The sequence below is a fragment of the Colias eurytheme genome, chromosome 14, assembly GCF_061535395.1.
Source record: "Colias eurytheme isolate Ceu_HAF_F1 chromosome 14, ilColEury1 Martin Lab GWU primary, whole genome shotgun sequence".
In the NCBI taxonomy this organism is placed as follows: domain Eukaryota; kingdom Metazoa; phylum Arthropoda; class Insecta; order Lepidoptera; family Pieridae; genus Colias; species Colias eurytheme.
Window position 1 is genome coordinate 4453904 of NC_142993.1, and position 27709 is coordinate 4481612.

Below are 27709 nucleotides of genomic sequence, written 5' to 3' on the forward strand. Positions count from 1 at the left end.
ACACTGTAAATATTCAATAGGTCAAGATTTCGAGGTAATTTGTTTAATTAGCTTATTGCATTTTGTTTATTCGATTTTTTAATATAAATTATTAGATATAAAACGTCTAAGCCCACTATGCCCATGCACACGCTATTTTTACTTTAAGAGTAATGTACCTTTTCACTGTAAACAATTTGGGTTTAAGAAACCTAGTTTCACGTAAACAGAATGCGTAATAACAGTTTACTGGCTTCCACCTGAAATAATAATTGATATCTATTGTCGAAACATACTTGGTAAATACATAGGCACTTTGTAAAGTGTACAGTTTACTGTAGTAAAACTCTACGTCCTACCTCCATTGAGATAATCGTACCTCAGATTTAAAAAATGTAATTGCAAATGGACTATCCAATGGGCTCATAAGAAAAAAGTATCTACCTATATTCTAAAATCTCTTAGTGCATTGGAGTACCTAATTTCGGAAAATTGTGTTTATCACTTTAGGTTTAGATAGAAGCTTTATAGTAAGTATCGTGTAGGAATGGCATGAAGATATTATATTATATAGGTTTTACTTAAACATTTAGTATCCATATTAATTGCTTAATCAATATAACTAGTTACGAATTAATTTAACATATTACACGTATTTACCCCGCCGCCGGAATTACCCAATGCACTTTATCTGATAACTCTGTATATTTTCTTCACCAATGTACCTACGTCGATACATAATTTTGGTTATCCTGACATGTGGAGATAGGTGCTCTTTGATGCGTTCACTAATAGCTTTCAACTTATAAATTATTTATTATCTGGACTATTTGGGACATTCGTTGATAAGGAACAACATGCGTCGTAACAAAAACAGCTAATTAGAAAACATTCCACAATCACATCCCCATATTGTAGGTACCTATTACCTGACAATTTGATGCAGTTAACTTTTTTTTTAGAAAATAATTAAGCTAATGTTGGCTAATGATTAACTAAAGCTTCCACCAATCGATTTGAAAATAATAAAAGATAAGTAAAAATAAAATGTTCAGAGGCTCTGCACAGCCTCTGAACATTTTATTTGTTATAAAATGTTCAGAGGCTGTGTGAGCTGTGCAGAGTATTGTCAGTCAAATAATAGGTAAATATGGAGACCATATGGAGACAATATATTTAGGACTAGCTTCCGCCCGCGACTCCGTCCGCGCGGAAAAATTAAGATTTATTTTTTTTCTACGTAATTTTCCGGGATAAAAAGTATCCTATTTTCAACCATTCTATACCAATTTCCATCAAAATCGAAATGTTATTTTCACGTGATGCCTTCACATATAGACAGACAAAAAATTTTTTTAATCACATAGGTATTTGGGTTTGGTGCGATACAAACATACTGGATCGATCCAGTAACACCCCCTGCTATTTATTTTTTCAATATTTTCAATGTACAGAATTGACCCTTCTACAGATTTATTATATGTATAGATAGCTTTAACCACAGACCACTAAAGGAACTGCATATTATGAAAAAAACAATTTACAAATGTTTATAGAACATATTTTTAGTTACAATAGGTTGTTGGTTTGATTAGTACATTGTATATTTTCTAATATGATGAAATAAAAAACATTTTAAGTTAATTGAATACCTTTAATAATTGAAATGGAAACAGTACTCAATAAAATTCCAGAAAATAGGCATCAGTATTTGTGGTTTATTGTAACAAGATTATACTTAATCTACCAGCTTGGCCACAATGTCAAATTCAAATTATTGTACTTAATTTTTTGTCAATTTTATCTGCAATATTAAATAAATGAGATCCAATTCAATACACATGTTGAAAAGGAGTAATATTCAAATGAGGTTTTTAAATCAACACATTTTAATAAAATTAAAATAAAAATAATGTTGGAGATTATATGCAGCTGAATTATAAATCAATAGATCTCAATTTGATGATTGACATAGAAAAATAGTTATTGCAGGCAGCTAGGTTGTAGTGAAGCTATGAAAACAGAACAATTATTTTATATTATCAATCATTCAACTTGGTTTGTCAGTTGCTACAATTCTAATTAGAGAAATGTTTTAAAGCAGAAGATGCATTAATTATTTATTATTTTTATTGTTGTATAAATCCCAGAGGGTAATTACTCCATCGAGTCCTCCAGCTGCCATTATGTTTGCATTCCACATTGATACTTTTTGATTGGAGAATGCAACATCCTGTATGGCTCGCTTATGTTCAGTGAGCACAACAAGTTGCCGAAGAGAAAACCAAGAAAAGATTCTTATATGGCCATCCCAGCCACCAGAAACAAAAACTTTTCCATCCAAACGGGACTGTACTTTATTAATTCCTGGATTTTTTATTGTTATGTCTGTACCGTGGGCCAAGCTTAAGTCTTTTCTTCCTATGCTAAATACTTGTATCACATCTGAGGCATTTCCAATTATGCCCCTTTGTTGTTCCATATAGAAATCCACTGACATTGGACATTCTTTTGTTTGAAGTTTACCAATGCACTGACTAGTGTTGAGATCCCACAGAAGAAGCCATCCAGCTTCATAGCCCACTAGTAGGTGAGCTTTATCAGATGCTAATTCTATATACTTCATGCACATTGGATCTCCAAGCTTTGGCTCTTGGATTTCTGGCTTCAAACATCCAATCTTTTCACCAGAAAAATTATAGATGTTGATTTTGGATTCCGTATCAGGTACATATAGCACTTTGAGTTTTGTGTTGGCTTCAAAACGACAAAAACCAGGATAGTCAATGTCAATATTGTATGCTTCTTTATAACCAGCATTTGTTAAATTAAAAATTTTATATTTTCCACCCTTTTCTTGGGTAATTAACTGATCGTCAGTGTGTAAAAGATGAAGAATGGGAGCTTGACCAACTTGGATTTTTTGCTGAACTCGATTTGTCTGTAAACAGAAAAGTATAAGAATACAATTAACATAAAAAACCTATTTATGAATCAGCCTATCTATCATCTACATATATTTTGAATTTGTCTATTTTTAAATATTTAGCTATGAAGAAGCTATGCAAGAAAAGAAATAGAAGTAAAATCATCAACATGTATTTAAAATTTTCTAAACTCTATTCAAATATTGGCAATAACGCACAAAGACGAACACTTGTTTTTCTAGGTCGCAAATCGAGGGTAGTAAACAAAGCGTTATGGCACCAGTTTAAGTGCTTCATATTTCAATTTGTGACGCAGTTATATGTTAGGCGTAAATAGAACTCAATATTCTTCGATCGTGAGATCTCACCTGAAGGTTGTATGCATAAACATATCCATTCTTTGAACCGGCTAGTAACCTCTCGAGACCGCCGGGTAGAAAGTTAAACGCCAAAGAGTAAACCGGCACGTTATCGACATTTCGGATTGTATAAACTGGGTCAGGGGGTAGTAATGCCATCTTGGGTCAAGCTCAAACCGAAATATGTAACCGGAATATAAAAATAAAATAATAATAAAATTAATTAAGCCATCAGAAACAGAACCACAACTACGCACAACACAAAACTGACATGAAAACAAGAAAGTTTACTTATTTACGTTTTGACTTATAGCTGCGTTCACAATATTATTAGTAACAATAAACCTATGAGTTTCAAATATCATTTATGATGAAATATACATATTTATTGATTTTAAAGCAAATTAATTATGATACGTAACTTATTTAATATTTTACCTTACTTAACGTTCGGTTCAAAACGATTTCCATTATGGATTTATCATTAACCTTTATACAAAGTTAAACTTGTTACTCACTTTTGTTGGGTACCTTAAGTTTAAAATAAATAAAGTGGTAACGTGAATATAACTTTAGCAAATTTTGCATTAAAATATTGTACACTGTGATTGTACACATGCATATTTTTTTACATAATAGGACAAAAATATTAAATATGGCAAGTAGATTGTCTAGCTGTCAAACGTTTTGTCAGAAGTCAGAACTCAGACGTTCGTGTCATCGATGTATCGACAGTCGACATTAGACATCTCTCAAATTAATGAGAAGCTTCAGCTTTGTACAGTGTTTTATAAATTCATGAAGTTTTGAATGAGAGATTATCCATGTACCTAATAATGGGTGCCATATATAAATTAAGAGTGCTAATTTAATAGTTAAAATTACAAATGGCTGCGGATTTGCATCTGAAAACGAGCAAGCATTCGAAGTATAAATCGTATAGGAAAATTCTGTATCATAGGTTCTTCGTCGGTCTACTATTGTTTATAGTGATATCATTAGTGTTTACTGTAGTGTTTAATGTTTTTGCTGGAAGTACACCGCGTACAGAATTCCACGAAACAGTGAATTTGGAAGCAGTGAACTTGCCTGTTGTAAAACTGGAAAAGGAGTCTCCTTTTTCGGAGCCTCGCGCTGTGAATTGCACTTATTGGAATTGCTTTAATGTCTACAAATGTGGAAGAGGAGGCCACGATAAGATAACAATTTACATTTACCCTTTACGAGATTACAGAACTGAAGATGGGAAAGCAATATCATCGTTTTCTAGAGAGTTTTATGAAATTTTAGACACAATAAAAAATAGTAAATATTATACATCTAATCCTGACGAAGCCTGTTTATTAATACCAAGCATAGATACTTTGAATCAAAATCGTTTTTCGAAAAAACATGTTTCACAAATCCTGCAGTCATTAAAACAGTAAGTAATTTTTTTATTAATGAAATGAAATAATTAAAAAGAGTTGCAATAAATTAAACAAAAAATACATTAACAGATGCTAAGCTACATCTGAAAAATATTCAATAATTATTTTTTTATGGCTTTATGTATGGAATATAAAATATTATTTTAATTATTTTAAAGATTATAGAACAATTTGTTATTTAATAATTCAATTTTCATTTCATAGGACCTATATATGAAAATGTAAATGCACTACTATCCACAAACACTTACAGTAAAAGCTCCTTATTTGCGCTTCCTTCATTCACATTTTCATTATTATTCGCGGATTGAAAAAATGTGATTCCAATATTCACAGCCTAAGATACTTTATTCACGAATCAAATTTTCTGCCAAGCAAGAAAAAATAACTAAGTTCTATAAACCATTGCCTAAACCTTAAGATATACTCATTAATATATTATAGTCTAAAACTTCAACTAAACTGATTTCTTTATGTATTTCCTTTTTATTTTGTTACCTAGGAACATGTCCCCTATAACCTCATACAAATTACCATTCCATATTCACGGTTTCTTCACAGCACATTTACAAACAACAACATATAGCTCACAAATGAAGAGCTTTTACTGTATAAGCTAATTTTAAGAAATAACAATTTATTTTACATTAATTTACAATTGTTAATCAAATAATTTTCCCATATAGTTGGAACAATGGAGAAAATCATCTCATATTCAATTTTGTCCCCGGCTCTGCCCCAAACTACAATACAGTTATTGATCTCAACACAAGCAAAGCCATTATAGCAGGCTCTGGATTTGATACATGGACCTTTAGATACGGTTTCGACATATCACTGCCCCTACACAGTCCAATAGCGTACTCTATCGATAGCACACAGCCTAAACAAAAAGATTATCTCATTGTATCAACGCAGACCAACATACCATCAGATTATTTGGCGCAATTACAAGGTATTGCATCATCATCGAATGATTTATTACTATTGGATAGATGCAAGAGCGATATCAACGATCATAGAATGCGCTGTGAGTACACAACAGGCAAAGTGTTTGCTTATCCAGATGTTTTAAAGAATGGGTTATTCTGTCTTGTTGTACGTAGCGCCAGATTGATCCAGGCTGTGCTTCTCGATGTCATAGCATCACAATGCATTCCAATAATAATAGCGGACACAATTGTCATGCCATTTAACTCGCATATAGACTGGAACAGAATAGCAATTTTTGTACCAGAAGATAATATAAAGAATTTATTAAAAATCGTGCATTCAGTGAGCAAAGAGAGGCGTGGGGAATTATATTGGCAATTGAGATGGGTCTATGAAAGATATTTTGCAAGCATAGAAAAAATTACAATGACCATGTTGGAAATTTTTAATGAAAAAGTGTTTCCATTGTCTGCCAGAATGTATGAGGACTGGAACATGCCAGAGCATTTGGTAAGTTTTACATTTTAATTTATTTTTTCCTGATAAATCATTTTTTTATAAGTAATTTAAGTTTGTGTTTTATGATTTTATAGTACATTTTTGAATTTAAGTAATTCATTTTTCCAAATGATGATTCATTATTTATAAAATAATATCTTTAAAATATTTAAGTAATAGTATAACATAAACGGATTATGGTTAGCAGAAGAAATTTCAAGGCTTCTTGTAAAACATAACATGAACATAGTATGTAGTTTTAGGGATTATAATTAATATTCACCAAACATCTTTAAACACAATAAAATCAATTGTGATCAAAGTTCAAACCAAAAGATCTAGGTGCAACTGTTACTCTCATTTCAATTGGATGATCAACAATGTTCATTATTTTAATCAAAATAAAATTTATTTAAAACAGTTATAAAATAAAGAGCGATATTTAAATAGTGTTATATTATTGTTTCTACCATAATGGAAGCATAATAGTCATTATCTCAATAATAAGCTTTTAAATGTTTAGAAAACGTTAGCAAAGTTTTGCACGATATGAACGCGCGGCCTTCACCCTGAGTTGGTTTCAGCCCGTGGTTTTTATTCTAAAACAGATAATGAACTTGGAAATGGTGATAAGACTTGGAAATGGTTGCATGCGATTATACAATACCGTGACTGAAAGGTATATTTAAAAGGCTACATACAGTTTAACACTGATTAAATAATTAGCGAAATATTCTATTTATTATAATTTGCTCTAATGTTCCTTGGTTTCTTAATTCTTTATCAATCGGTCGATGTATAGAAGACGAGGTCTAAGACTTTCCTAAGAACTTTTGACGAGACATGTATTATTTTGCATATTATTTTTACGTATGCAATTGTGCCTTTAGAGCTACCGTTTCCTCTACTGGGAACAGAGACAGTCAATAGACTTGCTTAGTTTTACTGTAGGTTCCGCAGTTGAAATAATCGTTTTAGAATATAATTTATTTCGTTTTCGTAAATAACCATAAAAATCAAATAAATTTTAAGAAAATTGTGTAGGGTTTTCTATTAATATTTTGATAATCGTTAATGCGAACGCGTAAGTTCAACCGAATAGTTTTAAATATCGGATCGAAGAAATATGAAATGCATAAGTTCGTATAGGGTCAGACTTTACAAAAAACTTATATATGGCAGTATAAAAACCTATCCGAAGAACTATGCAACCCTCACATAAAACCAAAGTATCTAGTTTTTGTTTACGCTTCGATCCATTTAATTTAGACAAATTAATCATTGAACGTCGGTCATTAATGTTTATTTAGGACAAAGTATACGTTGACACCCTATATCGGACCCGATGGCTTAAATTACTTATCACTAAATTATTTTTAGGGTTCCGTACCTCAAAAGGAAAAAACGGAACCCTTATAGGATCACTTTGTTGTCCGTCTGTCCGTCCGTCCGTCCGTCCGTCTGTCAAGACCCTTTTTCTCAGGAACGCGTGGAGGTATGAAGCTGAAATTTATAACAATTACTCAGGTCTACTGTCCCTTGAAGCTGTGAAAAAATCAAACTTCTAAGCCAACGCAATCAAAAGATACAGCCGTTTATGCCGCAAATTTTCGACACTTGCAAGGGAATCAAAACCTACAGGGTGCTTCCCGTGAACTCAGAATCTTGAAATTTGGTTCGAAGCAACTTTTATAGCATAGATAAAGGAAAAATTACGAAAACCATAAATTTTTAGTTACATCACATACGGAACCCTCGGTGCGCGAGTCCGACTCGCACTTGGCCGGTTTTTTTTCTTTAACAATGTAGTCAGAAAAATTCAATAGGACCGGATACTTTGTCTTAAGTTTTTTCTTTTCTTTTCCACGAAATTTGATGAACATTTCCGTGCGTATGACACTTGGGATTCATTTAAATAAAATGCTAAGAAAGTAGTAGACCGGGAGATACTGACACAAAATTTCGAGTCATTTGTAACAGGATGCCGGTTCTACAGGGGTCTTAGTACGCAATGATAAAATGAAAAATGATGGTATGAACGCTGGTACCGGTGGGTTAGTCGCGTGGGCGTTAGTCGAACTCGTCGGAAAAATAGCGAAAGTCAAACGATTTGTAACACAAAAATTTTAGAATTTACCGATAGCCCATAAAAAAGAAGTAGGCGGTAGTGTCATGCCATACTTTTCCGGTATGACTTACAGCCCGCCATACCGACGCGAATGTGTTGATTTAAAAAAAACAATTATTCAACCATTTGTACCAAGCTAACTTTTGCACAGGTAACCATCGTCGTGCAGCCATTTACGAAAACCGCCATGCCATACTTTTCGGACGATTCCAAATGGTCGCCATACCGCCGAAAATCTGCAAAAATTTTTTATTTCGCCTATCTTTTTGTACCAGTATTGCATTTGGCTTTTTGGAGAGTATTTGATAAAATGTGACCATTATTATATTTGCCATACTTCTAGTAGGGGGAAAAAGTGCTGTCATACTTGAAAAATAAATTTATTATTAATTTATATAAGTGAAGATTTCCAACACCTAGATCTTTGAAATTTTGTATTTATATTCGTTGATCCTCAAACTTACAGGAAAAATAAGTGCCATACTGTTACAAATCGTTTGACTTTCGCTATTTTCCGACGAGTTCGACTAACGCCCACGCGACTAAGCCGCCGGTACCAGCGTTCACACCATCATTTTTCTTTTTGTCATTGCGTACTAAGAACCCTGTAGAACCGCCATCCTGTTACAAATGACTCGAAATTTTGTGTCAGTATCTCCCGGTCTATAGGGACCTCATTAATTTATTTCTTTTGTTGTCGAGTATCTTATTATACTCCTATTGATCGTCGCTTTAACAAAGAGTCGTAGTTATTGAGAATAATAATGTTTTCCTAAAAATGTATCGTAAACTATCTGATTATTAACCCGCCCTTATCACACAGTATGTAGGCTGTAGCGCAGATTAAATTCTAGGTTATCTGTTATCTTAAATATGCTCACGTATAAATGCATACAGGTTTACGACGGAAAGCGGGAGGTAATTCCAGATTTATATACGACATATATTCCATTCATTTATTATGATTCCATTATTATGATTGACAGAGTTTGCAAACTTTGTAATACAATAAAATTTTGGTATCGCATAGATGAATATTTTGATATAAAAAGAGATACTTAGATACTTTTTCGTTTTCGTTAATGCTACTTTGATAGATTTTAAGGAGATATAACATGTTATACTATTACGCAAATCGAAATATCTAGTGAGGCGAAACAGAGACATCATTGCTGACTGTACTGAAGATTATCCTAGCAAAAAGAGTTTATGCTCTGCTAGAGCGAAGCATTTCTTTGTATATCAAATAAGGATCGAAGCTAGAGTTGCTCATTTTACTCAATCCAGTCGTTCTTCAGTGCCTTGAGAGTGATTCTTTTGTGTGCAGCTTTCGTTTGAACGACTACTCTCTGTTGCCCCTCGTTTTCGTTGGCGAGTGCGAAGGCGCCTTTGACACCACTATGCTAGCTATGATGGCATTGTGATAGCCTAGAATATATTTCCGTGGCATTTAACGTTTCTTAAGTTCACCTACTTTTGATGTGGCATAACCTAATTCGAAATGAAATTATAACCTTTTTGTATTCAAAGATAACGCGAGCATTTCCCTAGGGAATTCCAGCCGCAAAGGCCGATAATAAAACAGTTATAATTATTTTAATTGCAAACATTCTTTATTATCATCCTCGTTAGTGTTTAAATATGAATAATAAAAATTCAGGCTCTATGATAGCAAATAGCAATCAATTATTAAGACGATACACAAAAAAAAATCCACTGCTTGGCGGGCGGAGTCTAATAGCTCGCTATCGCGAACGCGGGTGTGCGCGAAGTCATTCTTGCATACTCGCCGCGCTGCCGCTGGCCGACTCGGGACAAACATGTATGGAGTCGTCATACAGTTATAATATTGTTATAAGTACATATATTTAATTGTTTATTTATTGGTTTTATTTTCTTGCTTATACTTAAACACAAAATTATCTTCTTTTGAACAACTTACTTAGACATTATTAATAATTATTAATTATTATTATTTCGTAATGTTTACTTTATTACAAAATAATACAGGTTATAAATAAATATAAATTTATATTTATAAATTTGAATGCCATAAAATAATAAATATCAATTTAAGGTTATAAATAATCTTTAAAATAACAAAAAATATTGTTACTCTGAAAAAATGAAATGGTACCTAATTACGCAGACTACTGAATTGATTTAGATAGAATTTGATGCTGACGTAGATATTACATCATGCCCAGAAATGAAAGGTACTATTTCTGAAAGAAGTTATAAACCCTAATTCTTCTCAGTCAAAGTCAAGAGTGGAAGATATCGCTAATACAGTAAAACTCATGCGAAACTTTGGATGTTAATTTGTATATTTTTTTGTTAGTTGTTACTTAATCACGTCAAGACTACATTACCAATTTTGATAAAATATAGCTAATTGCCTGGATTTACACATAGGATACTTTTTATCAGAACTGAACACTTCTGTGGGATAAAACAGGATTCACGATATAACCTAATTCCACGCGGGCAAAGCCGCGGTCGGAATAATATTTTTTTAAATAAAAAAATTGTTTAAAAAAAACACAAAATATATTGACGCATGTATTTATTTTTTGCACTCTATTATAATTGTAATTATTCATTACAAATAATCAAAATAAAATAGCCAGAACAAAGTTAGGCCCTGGTAGGATAGGTAGGCAGGTACAGCAATGTGAGACGAACACTGGCTTATTTATACCAATAATAATGTATTATAAACATTAAATTAAGTTTTCTTTCTAACAACAAAAATACATAATATTAGCTAATGTGAAAACGAATCAACCAATCATCCCACAACAATGAAATGTGCACACAAATATTCATCCAAATCGGTTCATGTGATTAGGAGGAGTGACTGCAGCGCCATCCTCCGGGCCCAATTGTGTTTCCAGATCACCCAGGAACTCAAATTAATATACTTACTTACACAAAATTTTTCGAAATGAAAACTCACATTACTATGTAAATATGAATATAAACCGGGTTTAGTACTAAGCAATTTCCCGCACAGGTGTAGTAAGTATAAATGAAATAAATATCAACATCAAATTCTTTATACAACATACTTATCTAACTACCACCTACTAAGAAATTCTTGAAATTTTTTCGTATTTTTTTTAAATATAATACTACTCCAACGAGCTCCTGTTCCATAATTCCATATTACGTCCACCATACTTCCACTAAGTTCACCATGATTTTTTATTTCTTTGCACTTTGTTGCTTTTTGCTAAAAATGGAATCATGCGATAAAACCAGTAGAGCGTTGATAACATACATTTTTGACTGAATAAAGGTACTTACGAAGGAGTGGGTTCACATTGTGAACAATCAGTGGGTTTATTTTCCTTCTGGATTCCGGATTTCTGAAAAGATTATTTATGCTATAAATGAAAAAATCTTATACATTCGTTATGTACTTAAAACAGGGGTACATATCAAACATCGTCTATAATACAATAATTATCATCAAATTTAAAATAAAACCAACTTACTTCTTAATTTGTTCCAATTGTAAGCATTCTTTTTCCTCCAACCTTTATGTTTCTTCTTCTTATTTTCTTTATTGTCCCCATTTGTCTCATTTTGTCTTATCGTGTTGTCACCCTTTTTTACGATTGCGCGAGCGACACAAGTTCCCCGTGTGACGGCCGTAGCGGGAATGACTCGTGCAGCGATCGGGGTAGGAAGGTACAGGGCGGCTCTCGCTATATTGGCTGGTCTGGCGCTAATTTCAAGTATTTCTTGTTTATTTCAAAACCATCGCATATTTCAAAATTCTAACACGGTAGACGTATAGTAGACCGGGAGATACTGACACAAAATTTCGAGTCATTTGTAACAAGGATGGCGGTTCTACAGGGGTCTTAGTACGCAATGACAAAAAGAAAAATGATGGTGTGAACGCTGGTACCGGTGGCTTAGTCGCGTGGGCGTTTGTCGAACTCGTCGGAAAAATAGCGAAAGTCAAACGATTTGTAACACAAAAATTTTAGAATTTACCGATAGCCCATAAAAAAGTAGTAGGCGGTAGTGTCATGCCATACTTTTCCGGTGTGACTTACAGCCCGCCATACCGATGCGAATGTGTTGATTTAAATAAAACAATCATTCAACCATTTGTACCAGGCTAACTTTTGCACAGGTAACTATCGTCGTGCAGCCATTTACGAAAATCGCCATGCCATACTTTTCGGACGATTCCAAATGGTCGCCATACCGCCGAAAATCTGCAAAAAATTTTTATTTCGCCAAACTTTTTGTACCAGTATTGCATTTGGATTTTTGGAGAGTATTTGATAAAATGTGACCATTATTATATTTGCCATACTTCTAGTAGGGGGAAAAAGTGCTGTCATACTTGAAAACTTAATTTATTATTAATTTATATAAGTGAAGATTTCCAACACATAGATCTTTGAAATTTTGTATTTATATTTGTTGATCCTCAAACTTACAGGAAAAATAAGTGCCATACTGTTACAAATCGTTTGACTTTCGCTATTTTCCGACGAGTTCGACTAACGCCCACGCGACTAAGCCGCCGGTACCAGCGTTCACGCCATCGTTTTTCTTTTTGTCATTGCGTACTAAGACCCCTGTAGAACCGCCATCCTGTTACAAATGACTCGAAATTTTGTGTCAGTATCTCCCGGTCTATAGGTTGTATATTTTATAGTTAATATCCAAAAAGTCGTAACTTTACGTTTGTTATTTTGAAGATGCCAGAGATTAAAAAAAAATAACAATGAGAACTTTGTATTTTTGTTCTATCGAGAAAATATCATGGAATCATGTTTCTAAAACGGTAGACGTATTGTGTTACTATTGAACTTTCTTGTCAAGAATTTTCATCACGACAACTTTAATAATATAAAAATTACGAAGGTTTAAAAAGGGCCGTAAATGTTAGAAAAATTAATTCATCACCTTAACGCCGTTGCGCGTTGGGTATTAAATTTTAAATTATTAATAAAATTATATACAAAAGCTATACAAAATTTTATGAAAAATGTTCGTTCTATGTAAAAGCTAAATAGCTATTTACTTTAAAATAGATCAGTTGAACATTTGAAAAGCATCTGCTCCACGTCCCAAAAGGGAAACTGGCTGTTCTAGTTTTGTAGCCAACTACTAAAAAAGTAATAAATTCTTTAGATCCCTTTAAAATGATATCGTGATGTTTATAAGAAGCTTTATATTTTGCCTAATAATAAATAAAATGTTTTGTGGTTTTATGAAACCACGGTAAAAGTGAAACTTTCCGAACACTGCTTTATACCTACTCGGCAGCCGACCGTCACGCGACATGCGCTACACAGACCAAAAAGTTTGAGACGATGTAATAAAAGTTTCACTTTAATATACTTGTCTTGGAATGTACTGAACTTGAATGTAGTGTGTAAATCAGTTCATTCATTGGAAATTCACGTGAAAATTTGTATTTATGTATAAATAACTCCATAGTTCCATACTACTAAGAATTAAAAATTGTTCTAAAGGTATTTATGATACTGAGCACGTACAATTTCATGTTACTCATCCAAGTCCTAACTCGTTGTATTGTTACCTAATTTTCATCTCATCAGCATGCAGACGATGTCAAATGAAAATTACGTAGAACACAATTATTTTAGTACCTAACTAGCGGTCCGCCCCGGCTTCGCCCGTGGTACATATGAAAAATAGATGTTGGCCGATTCTCAGACTTACCCGATATGCACAGAAAATTTCATGAGAATCGGTCCACCCGTTTCGGAGGAGTATTAGTTTGACACCTATAGGGCCGGCGCCCACTGCCGGCACGGCACGGCATGGCACGGCAGAGCATCCCGCGGCGTGCAATGGCATCCCGCGGCATGCCGTGGCATCCTGCTAAAAGCCCCACTAATGCTGCATAAGTTTCAACCTTATTTCAACTAGCTAGCAATCATAATTCCTCGACCCCAAAGCAAGACACGTCATGCCGCCGCATCCTGCGGCGTGCCGCGTCATGCTGCAGCATCCTGCGATACGTCGCGGCATCGTGGCATCGAAATAAAGTAACTTGAATTCTAAACTGATTGAAATAAGATTCAAAATAACTTCATTAGTAAAATCCTCTGCCCTGCCATGCCACGCCGTGCCGGCAGTGAGCGCCGGCCCATAGGGTTCAAAAACCTTTCGTTTTTACGTGGCTATGACGTAGTTGCATCGACAGCCTGCAAACGTGCGGTTTTACATTTTATATGATTCGGCCGATGTCCATTGTTTTCCTTATATTGATCCTATAAACTGCGCGCAACTATAGTCGAAATATGTATTCAGATTTCAGAATTTACTGTTTGAGTATTGGTGGTCTTTTTTAGTTTTTATGTACCTGTTAGTAATACAATATCTATTCTTGAATATACTTTTCATGATAGAATCGAGAAACAATGTAAACAGAAACCTTTTAGAAAGGATTTTAATAGATTTGTTCTGTATCTGTCACCAAATCCACATTGTAATAGCACGTAATAGCATTATTTATTACCTAAATTACAAACCTTTCAAGTTTCAACCCATAGAAAATAGTGCGCTAGCCAAAATATAATAATGTCGATACATCTCGACATCCAAATTCATACATTTCCAATGCTCAAAAGTATTGTTATTTTTAGTACGGACCAGTGAACCCGCTGTTTCTACCAGAGACGGCCCCGAAAGCGCCCGGCTTCACTGCTGTCATACTAACATATGACCGCGTTGAAAGTCTGTTCACGCTTATAAGAAAATTGGTGCGAACGCCGAGTTTAGCGAAAATCCTCGTTGTATGGAATAATCAGAAGCTGCAACCGCCGCCGGGTAAGTTGTGTATTTATGAACATTTCTTTTAGATAAAGCGGATCGATGTGATTGTTCTTCCGTAATGTATGTAAGATAGTAGGTAATGTATATTGTTAGGAGTATATTACACGAGGTAGTCGTGAATTATTCTTATTTATCTGTGTGCCTATAAACGTAATAATATAACTTATAATATACGTAATAGTAAACTAACAGACAAATGAGAAAATATTACCGTAATCTCCTTTTTGTTCAGAAAATGAAACATTATAATAATGCATCGTTATCTCCATTATCTGTAAAATGAATATTTAACATTTATACAAATAAAAAATAAAAAAGGTAACATGCCGTACCTACGTGCAAAAGTTGAATATAATATAAATTGTATTATTCAGTGTAAAACATGAGTAATGTGCGATACAACAATAAGTAATTAATAAAGTTCCATTTATGTCTCTATAAATGGCTTTAAACATGCGATTTCGTATCTTATTTCGAACTACCCATATACCGTGGTATAATGTTATTTATTATTTAAATTTCACATTTGATTAAGCACTTCCATTCGATGTTTTCTCGTTATTTATTACGCTCGGGTACTGAAAAGGATGGTGTTAAATAATACGCTGTTTGAAAAACAATAACAGAGCGTGTAATATAACTGTCCATCGTACATGCGATATTGTGTTGAGAGTGAAATTAAATATTGAGATGCCAATATCTGTTTTATTTCGCACGCACTACGAACGTTTTTTATTTGCGCTCTACCGAATTGGTTATTAATCTAAATACACTTTCAATGTTTTTTCAATAGAGATCGGCGCTGTTTTGTCTTTGAATGTGCAATGTGATGATAATGTCCGAATGTTTTTCGATACTTTGTGCCATGTAAAGTGTGTACGAATTAATTTATACGTCGAATGTGGCTCTACTATCGCGTGGTATTCATTTCATTGCAAGATTAATTTTGGTTGGATTTATTTTGGCATGCAACTTACATTATTCATAAGATCCACTCTGAAACTGTCTAATGTGAAAAAAATGTTATGATTCAAGAAAAAAATTGATTTAAATTTATGAAGTAATATTTCACTTCTAAAAGCATACGAGATCTCTTCGCGCCGCGATACACTTAATAACGTAACAGCCCGTCAAATAGGTTGATGATGCATGATAATAAATCTACAAAGATCAATACATTTTTATATTATATAGTTGTAGGTACCAAACCAAAATATTATCTAATATATCCGTCGTTACCCTATTGTAATATTATCCAGTAATAAAATATTACGTTATTCCATCATATTATGTATCACAACATGCCGTTTTCCCCGGTCTCATAATCTAAAGCCTGCGCTTAAGCTCCATACAGCTTCCACTACGACGCTTTGAGTCTAAGCGCAGTCACTAACAGGTGGTCAACAAGGCATTGTTCGTATGTCGGGTACAAAGCGAGCTGTAAAAGTGTTCAGCCCTTGAGTGCACTCTTACTGAAAACGTTTCAAAATAGTATCGTACCTGGGCGGCTTTTTAATTATACAAGCCTTTTTGTAACGTAAGTCTCGTGACTTAGCCGGGTAGGCGTAAGTATCCCCTACCCTAATGGACTATCAATAATTCCAAAGGAAAAATTTCTCGTTTTAATTAAGTTTCTCCTTCAGATGTATAATTGATCACTCGATTAATTACGTACATAGTTTTGTGTTACGTTTTCTTTACGGCGGTGTGAGTTAACCTTATTAATATAGATGGATTTGTCTTTATGACTAATCTATTAGGCGTCTTTTAGGAATATTATGAAAGAGCTTATTATTGGATAGCTTATATAACAAAATAGTCCAGTAATAAACTGATGTAAGTAATTGAGTCATAAGAACTGCTTTGTGAAATAGTTCTTAGAATCGTATTTAATTTCATATGAACTATAAAACAATGTATATGAGAGTGCGGTTAAGCAATATCCATTTTCCTATAGTTGGAATGATGTACAATGTCGGATTCCAAAGTGAAAACCGCATTGAGTTTCGGCGAGTTCATCATAAGTGGATTATTGGATAAACATATTTGAGTAACTGAACTATAAATTATGTATCTATTAAAAGAAATTTTAGAAAAATATCTAAAACTATCTAATACTAAACTAACAAAACCTTTTATATACTATAATCTATGGGAAGAAGACAACTAATAAACAAATATATATCTACTCATATTCTTTATATTGAAAACTACGAAGTTTATAACATATTTTTCAATAGTCATTAACTCCGCCAACGAATCTGAAGTACCTAGTTCTTATGAACGAGATCGTTTAATAGCAAGAACGATAAATAATTTAAATGCTCGCAATTCTTATGTATTGCATGAGCATATTAATAAAATATCTTTGAATACAATCGATTATGTCACAGTTTTCACCGCGAATACTATCATGCCATATTGGCAAATGTCGTATTTAGACCGGACTCTCAGTGGAGTTTCGTTTGCAAAAATCGCGGACCTAAATCTGACTTCTGATATATATTGTATAGATCCCAGACATCCTATAGACAGATGTTGCCAACCAGTTTTGTGGTCCCCCTGCCCGCACCCCGGTAATTAAATATGGCATACAAAGAAAAAAATAAAAATTTCCAAAACATGCCGTGTGGGGTATCAAATGAAAGAGCTTATTGAGTAGATCACGAATATATAGCATACTATATACATTTCTTACACTTTCTCTAAGATTTTTTAGAAAATTTACGAAAATGGTCCATTTTTGAGTTAATTTTAAACCACTATAGATTGAAAACTCATGAATATATTTTTTAAATTATTATTTTAAATAATTAACAATAGTCCATTGTTTACGATTCAATATTGCGTACAGTGAAATAGTTGCATGGGGGAGTGGGGGAGCATTCAAAGATGGCGAGTATATTTTCAAGTTCATATAGTATATAGTTATTTTCATCAAATCCACCACATAGCTCATTTATATTATATTACGAACTATTGAATCATAAACAATAGACTATTGTTAATTATTTAAAATAATAATTTAAAAAATATATTCATGAGTTTTCAATCTATAGTGGTTTAAAATTAACTCAAAAATGGACCATTTTCGTAAATTTTCTAAAAAATCTTAGAGAAAGTGTAAGAAATGTATATAGTATGCTATATATTCGTGATCTACTCAATAAGCTCTTTCATTTGATACCCCACACGGCATGTTGGAAATTTTTATTTTTTTCTTTGTATGCCATATTTAATTACCGGGGTGCGGGCAGGGGGACCACAAAACTGGTTGGCAACATCTGTCTATAGGATGTCTGGGATCTATACAATATCTATCAGAAGTCAGATTTAGGTCCGCTATTTTTTCAAACGAACATCTCCTTGGAGCCTGCTCTAATTTCACAAATAGGTATGTAAAAGTATACCTATGTACTATCGTGATTTGTGAAAGCATCGCACAAATACCTTACCCTGCTTCCTTCTTGTAATTATATCTCGTTACCTTTACCAATACGGACGTGGAATATACATTTATAATTACGCCAAATTATTCTAACACTATAGCTGTGCCCAGCGGTTCTACCCGCATTTATTGGTCTAAATGTGACGATAAGCCTATTATAGCCTTCCTCGATAAGTGGACTCTATGTCTAATACTATCTCTTCCTGAGATTAGCGCGTTCAAGGTAACAAACAAACTCTTCAGCTTTATAATATTAGTATAGATAGAAGAAAATTTTTTTAAAGCCACATAATACCAACTATGTTTGTTTATTTCATTGGATAGTCAAAACTGTTACAGCCAAGATGAATTATTATTCATTCAATAAGATATTTCTTATTTAACAAAAATGTAGAGTTGAATCAGCCTTATGATTCTTTTCAGTGGAAGCATTAGCATTCGATTTTATCTATACATATTTATAAAGATATAGGTAAAATGATTTTACTAAAAATAATAGTAAGTACCTATTCATATGACAAACTGACAATAAGCAGTATTTCGCTATATGTTAAACAAAATATAAATATATTAATGTTAACAAAAACAATGATATCAGAGAGCTAAGTAGGGTCGACCTTTTCCGGCCAATATTGTATGGGCTGGATCGATTAAGACGGGACTATCGATGAAGTAAATAACACATCTACGTATAAAATAGAATATGAATTAAAAATAAATTACCTAACACAATCGATGGAATCATCAGTTATTCAGCAATAAAATAATGTTAAACACAGATAAAAAAATTCGCCGACATAAATCGCAAAGAATAATCTTAATGAAGACATAAAACGCGACTGTAATAAAAATAATGAAGAAAGTTCTGTTGAGTTTTTTGTTATTTACATACACTTGTGTTGGAGACGTGAAGAGGGGACAATGCATAATGACGCACTTGTAATTACGCCGGTGCAATAGAATAAAATGTTTTAAGCGCTTTTTTGTGTATTTTATAACGATAATGATAGAATAATTTACCTTTGTACGTTGTTTTTCTGGGAAATGTTGTGATATTTTTTCATTGTTTCGGGAGACTGAGTTTGGGGGTTTGTTTTTGTTGTTATCTTGTTGGTATAGTCAATAAAAACCCAGGTGCACGTTTTACAAGAAAAACTTTATTAAGATGAAAAATATACGTGTTACACGAGCAATGTCCGCAGAGAAGAGGAAGTACAAAACAAAATGTTGCCATTACATGAAAAGTGACCACAGATTATTGAAGGCGCAAATTTATTACAACACTCCTCCTAAATTAATGCCTTCAGAATGCAACAATTTTACAATTTTACAGAAATTTAACTTTTACTGTTAAAAACAAACACATTATAATTATTACACGGTACACAAAAGTTTACATTTACTGCATAGCTCTCATTTAACGTTTGCTACAATACTCAACAATCTTAACTTCATACAAAACAAATAAAAGAAACAACTTAACATTTTCAAAAAGAAAACTAATAACTTAACACTTGATATTTGTTAGAATTCTAACAGACAGTTTACAGAAACAGTTTTACCTTTTATACACAGAAATACATGAAATTAAAATAATTAAAATAATTTATAAACAAAGTTTACATTGGCTTATACAATATAAATAATCAAGTGTTACTGGTTACAATATTGAATTCCAATTTTGTCTCTCAGATAACTAAATTTTACTTTAGACAGTGGTTTGGTAAAGATATCAGCAAGTTGCTCATCGCTACATACATAGTTTAAATCTATAACTTTACTATAATATTTCTCTTTAATAAAATGAAATTTAATATCTATATGCTTACATCTTTTATGAAAGTTAATTTTTTTTATTACACTTATGGCACTTTGGTTGTCTAAGTTCAAACATACTGATTTTTGATTAAATTCACCTATATCACATAACAATTGCTTAACCCACATAGCCTCTTTGGTCGCAGCGCAGGCTGCCATGAATTCAGCCTCGGTAGTGGAGAGGGCAACTGTCTGCTGCCTTTGAGAAGCCCATGTGACTGCTCCTCCATTCCTCATAAAGACATATCCCGTGACTGAACGTCTAGTGCTGGGGTCGTTTGCATAATCGGCATCACTATAGCCAACGATTGTGTTAGGTTCAGACATTGGAGTGTAACATAGACCATAATCTTTAGTCTCTTTTAAATATTTAAAGATTTTCTTAACAGCGCTCCAATGGTCTTTGTCATAAGAATTTAAAAAACGGCTTACCAAACTCACAGCATATGAAATGTCAGGTCGGCTTACTGTAGCTAGATGCATCAATGAACCAACCGCCTCTCGATATGGAATGTTCTTTTCATTTTCCCCTTCTCCTTTTTCTAGTTTTAAATGTGGATCAACTGGAATGCTGTTGGGATTACAATTATATAAATTAAATTTGTTTAATAACTTTTCAATATAACTTGACTGATGTATGAAAATATACTTGTCACTTTTCTCTATTTCCATACCCACAAAGTTTCTGAGTGAGCAAGTTTTAATTTCAAATATTGATTGTAAATCATTAATCAACTCCTTTAATGTTGATTCATCTTTTGAAAATAATAATCCATCATCAACATACAGACATAGGTAACATTTTTCTCCATTGATAGTGCCAATATACACACATTGATCAGCTTTACTATTAACTAGTCCAAATTTCTTTAAAACAGTATCAAATTTAGAGTTCCAGCATCTGGAAGCCTGCTTTAAGCCATATAAAGATTTATTAAGCTTACATACCTTGTTTGCATCATAGGTTAAGCCCTCTGGTATGGTCATGTATATGTCTTCTTCAAGCTCACCATACAGGAATGCTGTTTTAACATCTAGCTGTATTATCTGAAGATTCTGTTGGACAGATTCTGAAAGTAAAATACGTATGGAATCATACCTGACTGTCGGAGAGAATGTTTCCTGGTAATCGATACCTTTTGTCTGTGAATATCCTTTGGCACAAAGCCTTGACTTAAATCGTGGACCTGTAGTTTCCTCTTTAATGCGAAATACCCATTTACAACCAATTATTTTCATATCAGGGGTTTTATCCACTAAAGTCCATGTGTTATTTTGTTGAGAATAAAGTTCTTCGTTAATTGACTTTATCCATTTAGCAGCATCAACAGAATTAATTGCTTTTTCATAATTATAAGAACTTCATAATCTGGTTGATCTCCATAGCACAGGTAAGAGCTTTCACTTTTATTTTTAATATTTAAACAGATATATTATCATCCGACGAGTCATATTCAATTTCTTCTACATTCTGAGTTTTATTTAAACTTTTATTTGTGGCTGATTCAATAGGCACATAATCTCTTTTCACTGTTGATTCTAAGAATATAGCGTCTCTGCTTTTAATTGATTTTCTTGTATTAGACGCTATAAATCTGTATCCAGTACACATCTCTTCTGGTGTTTTATAAGATAGCGATCTTGTCGGAGAGCGATTAACCAGGTACTCAGCTGTGTACGTTTGGACAACTGTTGGTCTGCGGACAGCTGTAATTGGTCTACGGACAGCTGTTGGTCTACGGACAGCTGTTGGTCTACGGACAGCTGTTGATCTGCGGACAGCTGTTGGTCTTCGGACAGCTGTTGGTCTACGGACAGCTGTTGATCTGCGGACAGCTGTTGGTCTACGGACAGCTGTTGATCTGCGGACAGCTGTTGATCTACGGACATCTGTTGGTCTTCGGACAGATGTTTGTCTGCGGACAGCTGTTGGTCTACGGACAGCTGTTGATCTTCGGACAGCTGTTGGTCTGCGGACAGCTGTTGATCTACGGACATCTGTTGGTCTTCGGACAGATGTTGGTCTGCGGACATTACTCAGTGCAACACATATATTTTTCATCGTCTGAAAGTTCAACTGACCCATTCTCTGGTGCCACAGGTAAGTATCTTGCTTGATTACATCAGATATGCATGCATAGCCACCAGGCATATTTAGGCGATACATATTATTAATCAAATTTGCTGTAGCTACAATAACGTTTTTATTGTTCAGTATAGTACAACCATTCTTATTAAATTTTACTTGGCCACCATTGTTAACAATTTGACTTACAGAAAGCAGGTTTGTAGCGAGTTCAGGTACATATAAAACATTTGTAAATAATATTTCATTTTCATGGCCTCTATCGTTAAAAACACTCAAGCTAATTTTTCCTGAGCTTTGAACAGGTAGTGTTTTGTTGTTTGCAACTTTAATTGATTTAATATTTGAAGTATATTCCTCTATGAATAAGTTTTTATGTTTTGTCATATGTGCGGAAGCGCCAGAATCAATATACCAGTAATCAGAGCACTCAGAAGATGCTATAAATACAGCAGCATATGATGACCTGCTAGTCGGTTTATAAGAAATCTTCCGATCATTATTTACTGTATTTGATTTACACTCAGGACTTTTATGACCATATTTGTTGCATGTATAGCAGCGGGGGCCTTTAGAATTTCTTTTACATTTATTATTAAATCTCTGACTTGAAGCAAAAGCTCTATCACTATTTGATTGTTTGACATCCTGTAATAATTTTGATTTGACGGAGTCTGATGAAATTTTCATGCCTGAACTTTCTATTGCTATAATCATTGGTTTATAAGTTTCAGGTAGACCGGAAAGCAGCATGGTGCCGAGCCACTCATCATCTACTTGAAAACCAATATTTCTTAATTTATGAGCAGTAGTCATAATTTTACTCACGTATTCCTCAACGTTCGGACATCCCTCAAGCGTTGTGTTACATAAGTCACGCAGAAGACCAACTCGCCGTGTCAGCCCGGAGTCATCGAAGACACGAGACAAATTTTCCCAGACTTCTTTCGCAGTTTTAGCTTCTTGTATGTGCACATAATTTACCGGATCAACTAAAAGAATGATCTTTGATCTTGCTTTTGTATCTTTTCTCTTGTCCAATGTCTGATCATCCACAATGCAGTCCCACAGTTCTTCGTGTTGAAGATATGTTTGGACAGCAAAACGCCATGTGGCGTAATTATCGCGGCCTGTTAATTTCTCAATTAATGCCAATGTGTTTGACGACATACTGATATTGTTGTTGAAAGAACTTTACCACGAATCTTTACACTTCAGAACACGTGGCGTGACCGGTACAATTATTGTTACTTTTTCTTCGTAGGTTTTTATACTGATTGACTATATTTTGTTTCGTAGCCTGGGCCCATAACCTGTTGTTATCTTGTTGGTATAGTCAATAAAAACCCAGGTGCACGTTTTACAAGAAAAACTTTATTAAGATGAAAAATATACGTGTTACACGAGCAATGTCCGCAGAGAAGAGGAAGTACAAAACAAAATGTTGCCATTACATGAAAAGTGACCACAGATTATTGAAGGCGCAAATTTATTACAACAGTCTTTATCTCTTTTATACATAAATAGTTAAATAAATTGGGAACATTATAAATACTTAGAGGAGACGGTTGTATACATATATTCCATCAGCATTAAATCACATGTAAAATTGATTAGAGCTCCATTTATTTCTGTCTGATCTCTAGATAAATTTTCGCTTATTTTTATGTCTTTATTTTTACCTGAAATTAAACTATAGCCACTAACTTAAAAACTTTCATTAAAGAAGTTTACTTACGAGCTTTCTGAAGGAAAATTGCACGAGTATTAATTACGAAGTAACTAATTATTAGCTGTGGTAGAAGTAACAAATAGCAAAAGAAGCCTGTGTTCCCGCAGAATATTTTTAAATAAAATATGTATAATATTATTTTTTTATTTTTTGCAGCCTCTGAATGGCCGGTAATAAACAAGCCGTTGAAAGTCATACGAACCAAAGAGAACAAACTATCGAACAGGTTTTTCCCCTACGACGACATAGAGACGGAATGTCAGTTGACCATAGACGACGATATTATTATGTTGACGCCAGATGAATTGGAGTTTGGGTAAGTTTTACTTTCTACCATCATTTATAGCAAGAAGCTTATATCTAATACACTGGAGATTGCACTATGACCATTAACTTGTAACAAGAAAATATGACGTTGACGCCTGTATGTTTTTTTACTAACCTAACTTGGCAAGTTAGGTGTGAAAGAGATGCAATCTCCAGTGTATTAGATATAAGCTTCTTGATTTATAGCAATTGAAATTAAGTTATTGGACGCTTGGTAGAACATACATAATAAACTCCGATATTTATCCGATTTTTTTTTTATAAAATACGTCTACTTGAAACATTTCGTTACCTTACTATTAAGTGTTATTACACTGTAAACAGCTATTCTCAATCAATCAAAAGTATGTACTAGCAAAATTAGTCAAAATAGTGAGTTTTTGACGTTACTACTTTTAATGCAAATAATTAATAACATTTCACTTTGTGCATTGCATATTTCAGTTTTGACGTATGGCGGGAGTTCTCCGACAGAATAGTTGGGTTCCCGTCGCGACTGCACGTGTGGGACAATACTACCGGCTCGTGGAAGTATCATAGCGAGTGGACCAATCAGATATCTATGGTAAGAGGAACGAAAATAGTAAATACTAATTATGCTATTATGTTTATAATTTATAGTAGGAATTTAGTGTGGACTAAGAATCACTGTTTCGAATTATCAACTAACTGGAACTCTAGGCGACAGATGTTCGGGTGATACCTGGATAAAAAGTGCAGCTTTCTTCTTACTAACCCCTGGAAAATAAACTTATTGTCGTGGTTTTCTATATTTGTTTTCGTTATGAATTACTTTCATCATCATCAGCCCATATACGTTCCTACTGCTGGGACACGGGCCTCCTATAAGACCTCATTCACACGAGAGTTAAAAAAGCGTTGCGTTAAAACCCGGCGTTGGCGCTTTTTAAACGTTCTCTCTGTGGTTGTTCATACTAACGCTTTAAAATCACTCATGTCTCGTCTCTGGCTTCAGTAAGACGTGGAAATGGTTTCTGCTAAATTAATGGCACTAGCGATTTGTGTTATTAAAAGACGAAAAAGAAAACAAAAGGCATTCTGGGTACATCCTCTGAATGAACAGAGATACTTAAAAGGGCAGTTTGTGACACTGTACGAAGAGATAAGGCAATACCCCGGAATTTTTTTAATTATTTTCAAATGTCTATAACGATTTTGAATACAGGAACGGACGAGACTCCACATCTATAATTAATAGTTTGGGATCAACAATCCACGACATCGTATCGATTTTCTGATGATTATAAGCACAACAAACACGTGCTACCGCTGAGCGAGCGTGCGGCATACTGAACGCAGCGCCGGCGCTTTTTTAGCGCTCGTCTGAATAATAGTAAGAAGTTTCCTATGGTCTATTTTATTTAACGCCCAACGCCGAGCGTTGAAAATACAACACTGCGCGATAAAAAAGCGTCGCGCTTTAAAAGCGCTGACGTGTGAACATATACTTGGGAATGCATTTGTTCTATTTGGACGCTTTTTTAACGGACGTTAAAAAAGCTCTCGTGTGAATTAGGTCTAAGGGTACAGGCCATAATCCACCACGCTGGCCAAGTGCGTGTTGGCGGATGACACATGTCGTCGAACTTTTTAATTCTTCGACATGTCGGTTTCCTCACGATGTTTTCCTTCACCATTCGAGCAGTGGTGATGTTACAACATGCGCACATAAATAGAAAAATCAATTTATTTCCTGCGCGCTCGCCTGGTCTCGAACACCCGGACTTATAGGTCTCACCACCACTGAGCCACCACAATTACTTTTATAATGCGTATTATTTGAAATACACTGTTTACTCGTAGAAGGCGCCACAGTTACTTCGTTATAAATAAAATAAATAAATAAATAAAATGAATCTTTATTTCACCTTTAGATTACTTATACAAAATTGAATATGAGGCTCTGGTTCTCTTGCTAGGCATAGCCTGTGTTAAGAGAGCCAGTCCCTTCCCTTAATACATCAGCCTATAGTATGTACTATTCCAGACTATAATCTATCTTTGTATCAGATTTCAAACAGATCAGATCTGCTGTTTTTGCGTGAATTGATTGTGAAGTAAAAACATCCATATATTATTACACAGTATTTGATCAGTTGTTTAATAATATAATTTATTGTTTTATAAATTTAATCTTATGGTATACTATATATAGTTTATATTTTAGAGTCAAACGATTTTTTTATGTTATATCCCTAGACAAGTTAAAACAAATAAGTTTTTATTAACCCATTGAGCGCCAAGCGGCCCGATCGGTCGGATTTTTTAATAAACACCACATAACATGTTAATTTGCAGGTGTTAACGGGCGCCGCGTTCCACCACAAGATCTGGTCGTGGTACTACACGTACAAGATGCCCGCGGAGATTCGTCAGTGGGTCGACGATAACTTCAACTGTGAGGATATCGCTATGAACTTCCTGGTCGCTAATATTACCAGGAAAGCACCTATTAAGGTGAGTAACACTTAAATTTGTACTGAAAAAAAAAATTCAACGAAAAAGTTTCATTTACCTACTGAACAAGTAGAAGCGTTTATGAATAGTATTTTCTTTAAACTGATATTAATTCTAAAGATTTCGATTCTACCGAGAAGAATTGATAAGTCGATAGATAGATATATAGAATCAATATAATTTGCTTTTATAAAACGTATCAACTTATTAAAATTACCTAAACATAAACAACTTGGTATTTTAACAATAAACGTTATCTATTAATCGTTATCAAGTTTCATCGTTTAGTTGTAACTTTATGATTAAACCTCCAGCAACAATAAAACTTCTAGATCTGAGGGGTTGCAAAAATTGAATTAATTTTTCACTTTAATTTAGTAAATAACCCAATAAATTATACTTTTTCAGGTGACACCGCGAAAGAAATTCAAATGCCCCGAGTGTACAAACACAGAAATGTTATCCGCGGACGCAAAGCACATGTCACAAAGATCGGCCTGTATCGACAAATTTACCAAAATATATGGACACATGGCTCTAAAATCCGTTGAATTTAGAGCTGACCCACTACAGTATAGAGAAACGGGATCTGGAATACCACATTTATACCCGGATATAGGCGCTTTGTGAATTAAATAAATACTTTTGTTGGTTAACAATTGGTTAGAACTTTTGGCAGGATTAGGGTGGCATTTTTGCTTGATAAAAGTTAAGTTCTGTGTTATTGTT

The 27709-nt window shown here is 33.9% G+C and overlaps 2 protein-coding genes across 2 annotated transcripts; one reads left to right on the forward strand and one right to left on the reverse strand.

The window, feature by feature from the left end:
* Positions 1 to 1618: 1618 nt before the first annotated feature.
* Positions 1619 to 3542, reverse strand: LOC149902830 (guanine nucleotide-binding protein subunit beta-like protein 1). Its single transcript, XM_090109595.1, has 2 exons — positions 3275 to 3542; positions 1619 to 2920 (listed from the first exon to the last, which is right to left on the reverse strand). The coding sequence occupies exons 1-2, from the start codon at positions 3422 to 3424 to the stop codon at positions 2096 to 2098; spliced, it is 975 nt and encodes a 324-aa protein (XP_089965721.1). The 5' UTR covers positions 3425 to 3542; the 3' UTR covers positions 1619 to 2095.
* Positions 3543 to 3999: 457 nt separating this feature from the next.
* On the forward strand, positions 4000 to 27709 carry sotv (exostosin glycosyltransferase sotv). The gene is made up of 7 exons (XM_090109489.1): positions 4000 to 4688; positions 5382 to 6138; positions 14902 to 15085; positions 24332 to 24491; positions 24947 to 25067; positions 26822 to 26980; positions 27389 to 27709. Exons 1-7 carry the CDS (start codon positions 4153 to 4155, stop codon positions 27608 to 27610), a joined length of 2139 nt encoding a protein of 712 aa, XP_089965615.1. The 5' UTR covers positions 4000 to 4152; the 3' UTR covers positions 27611 to 27709.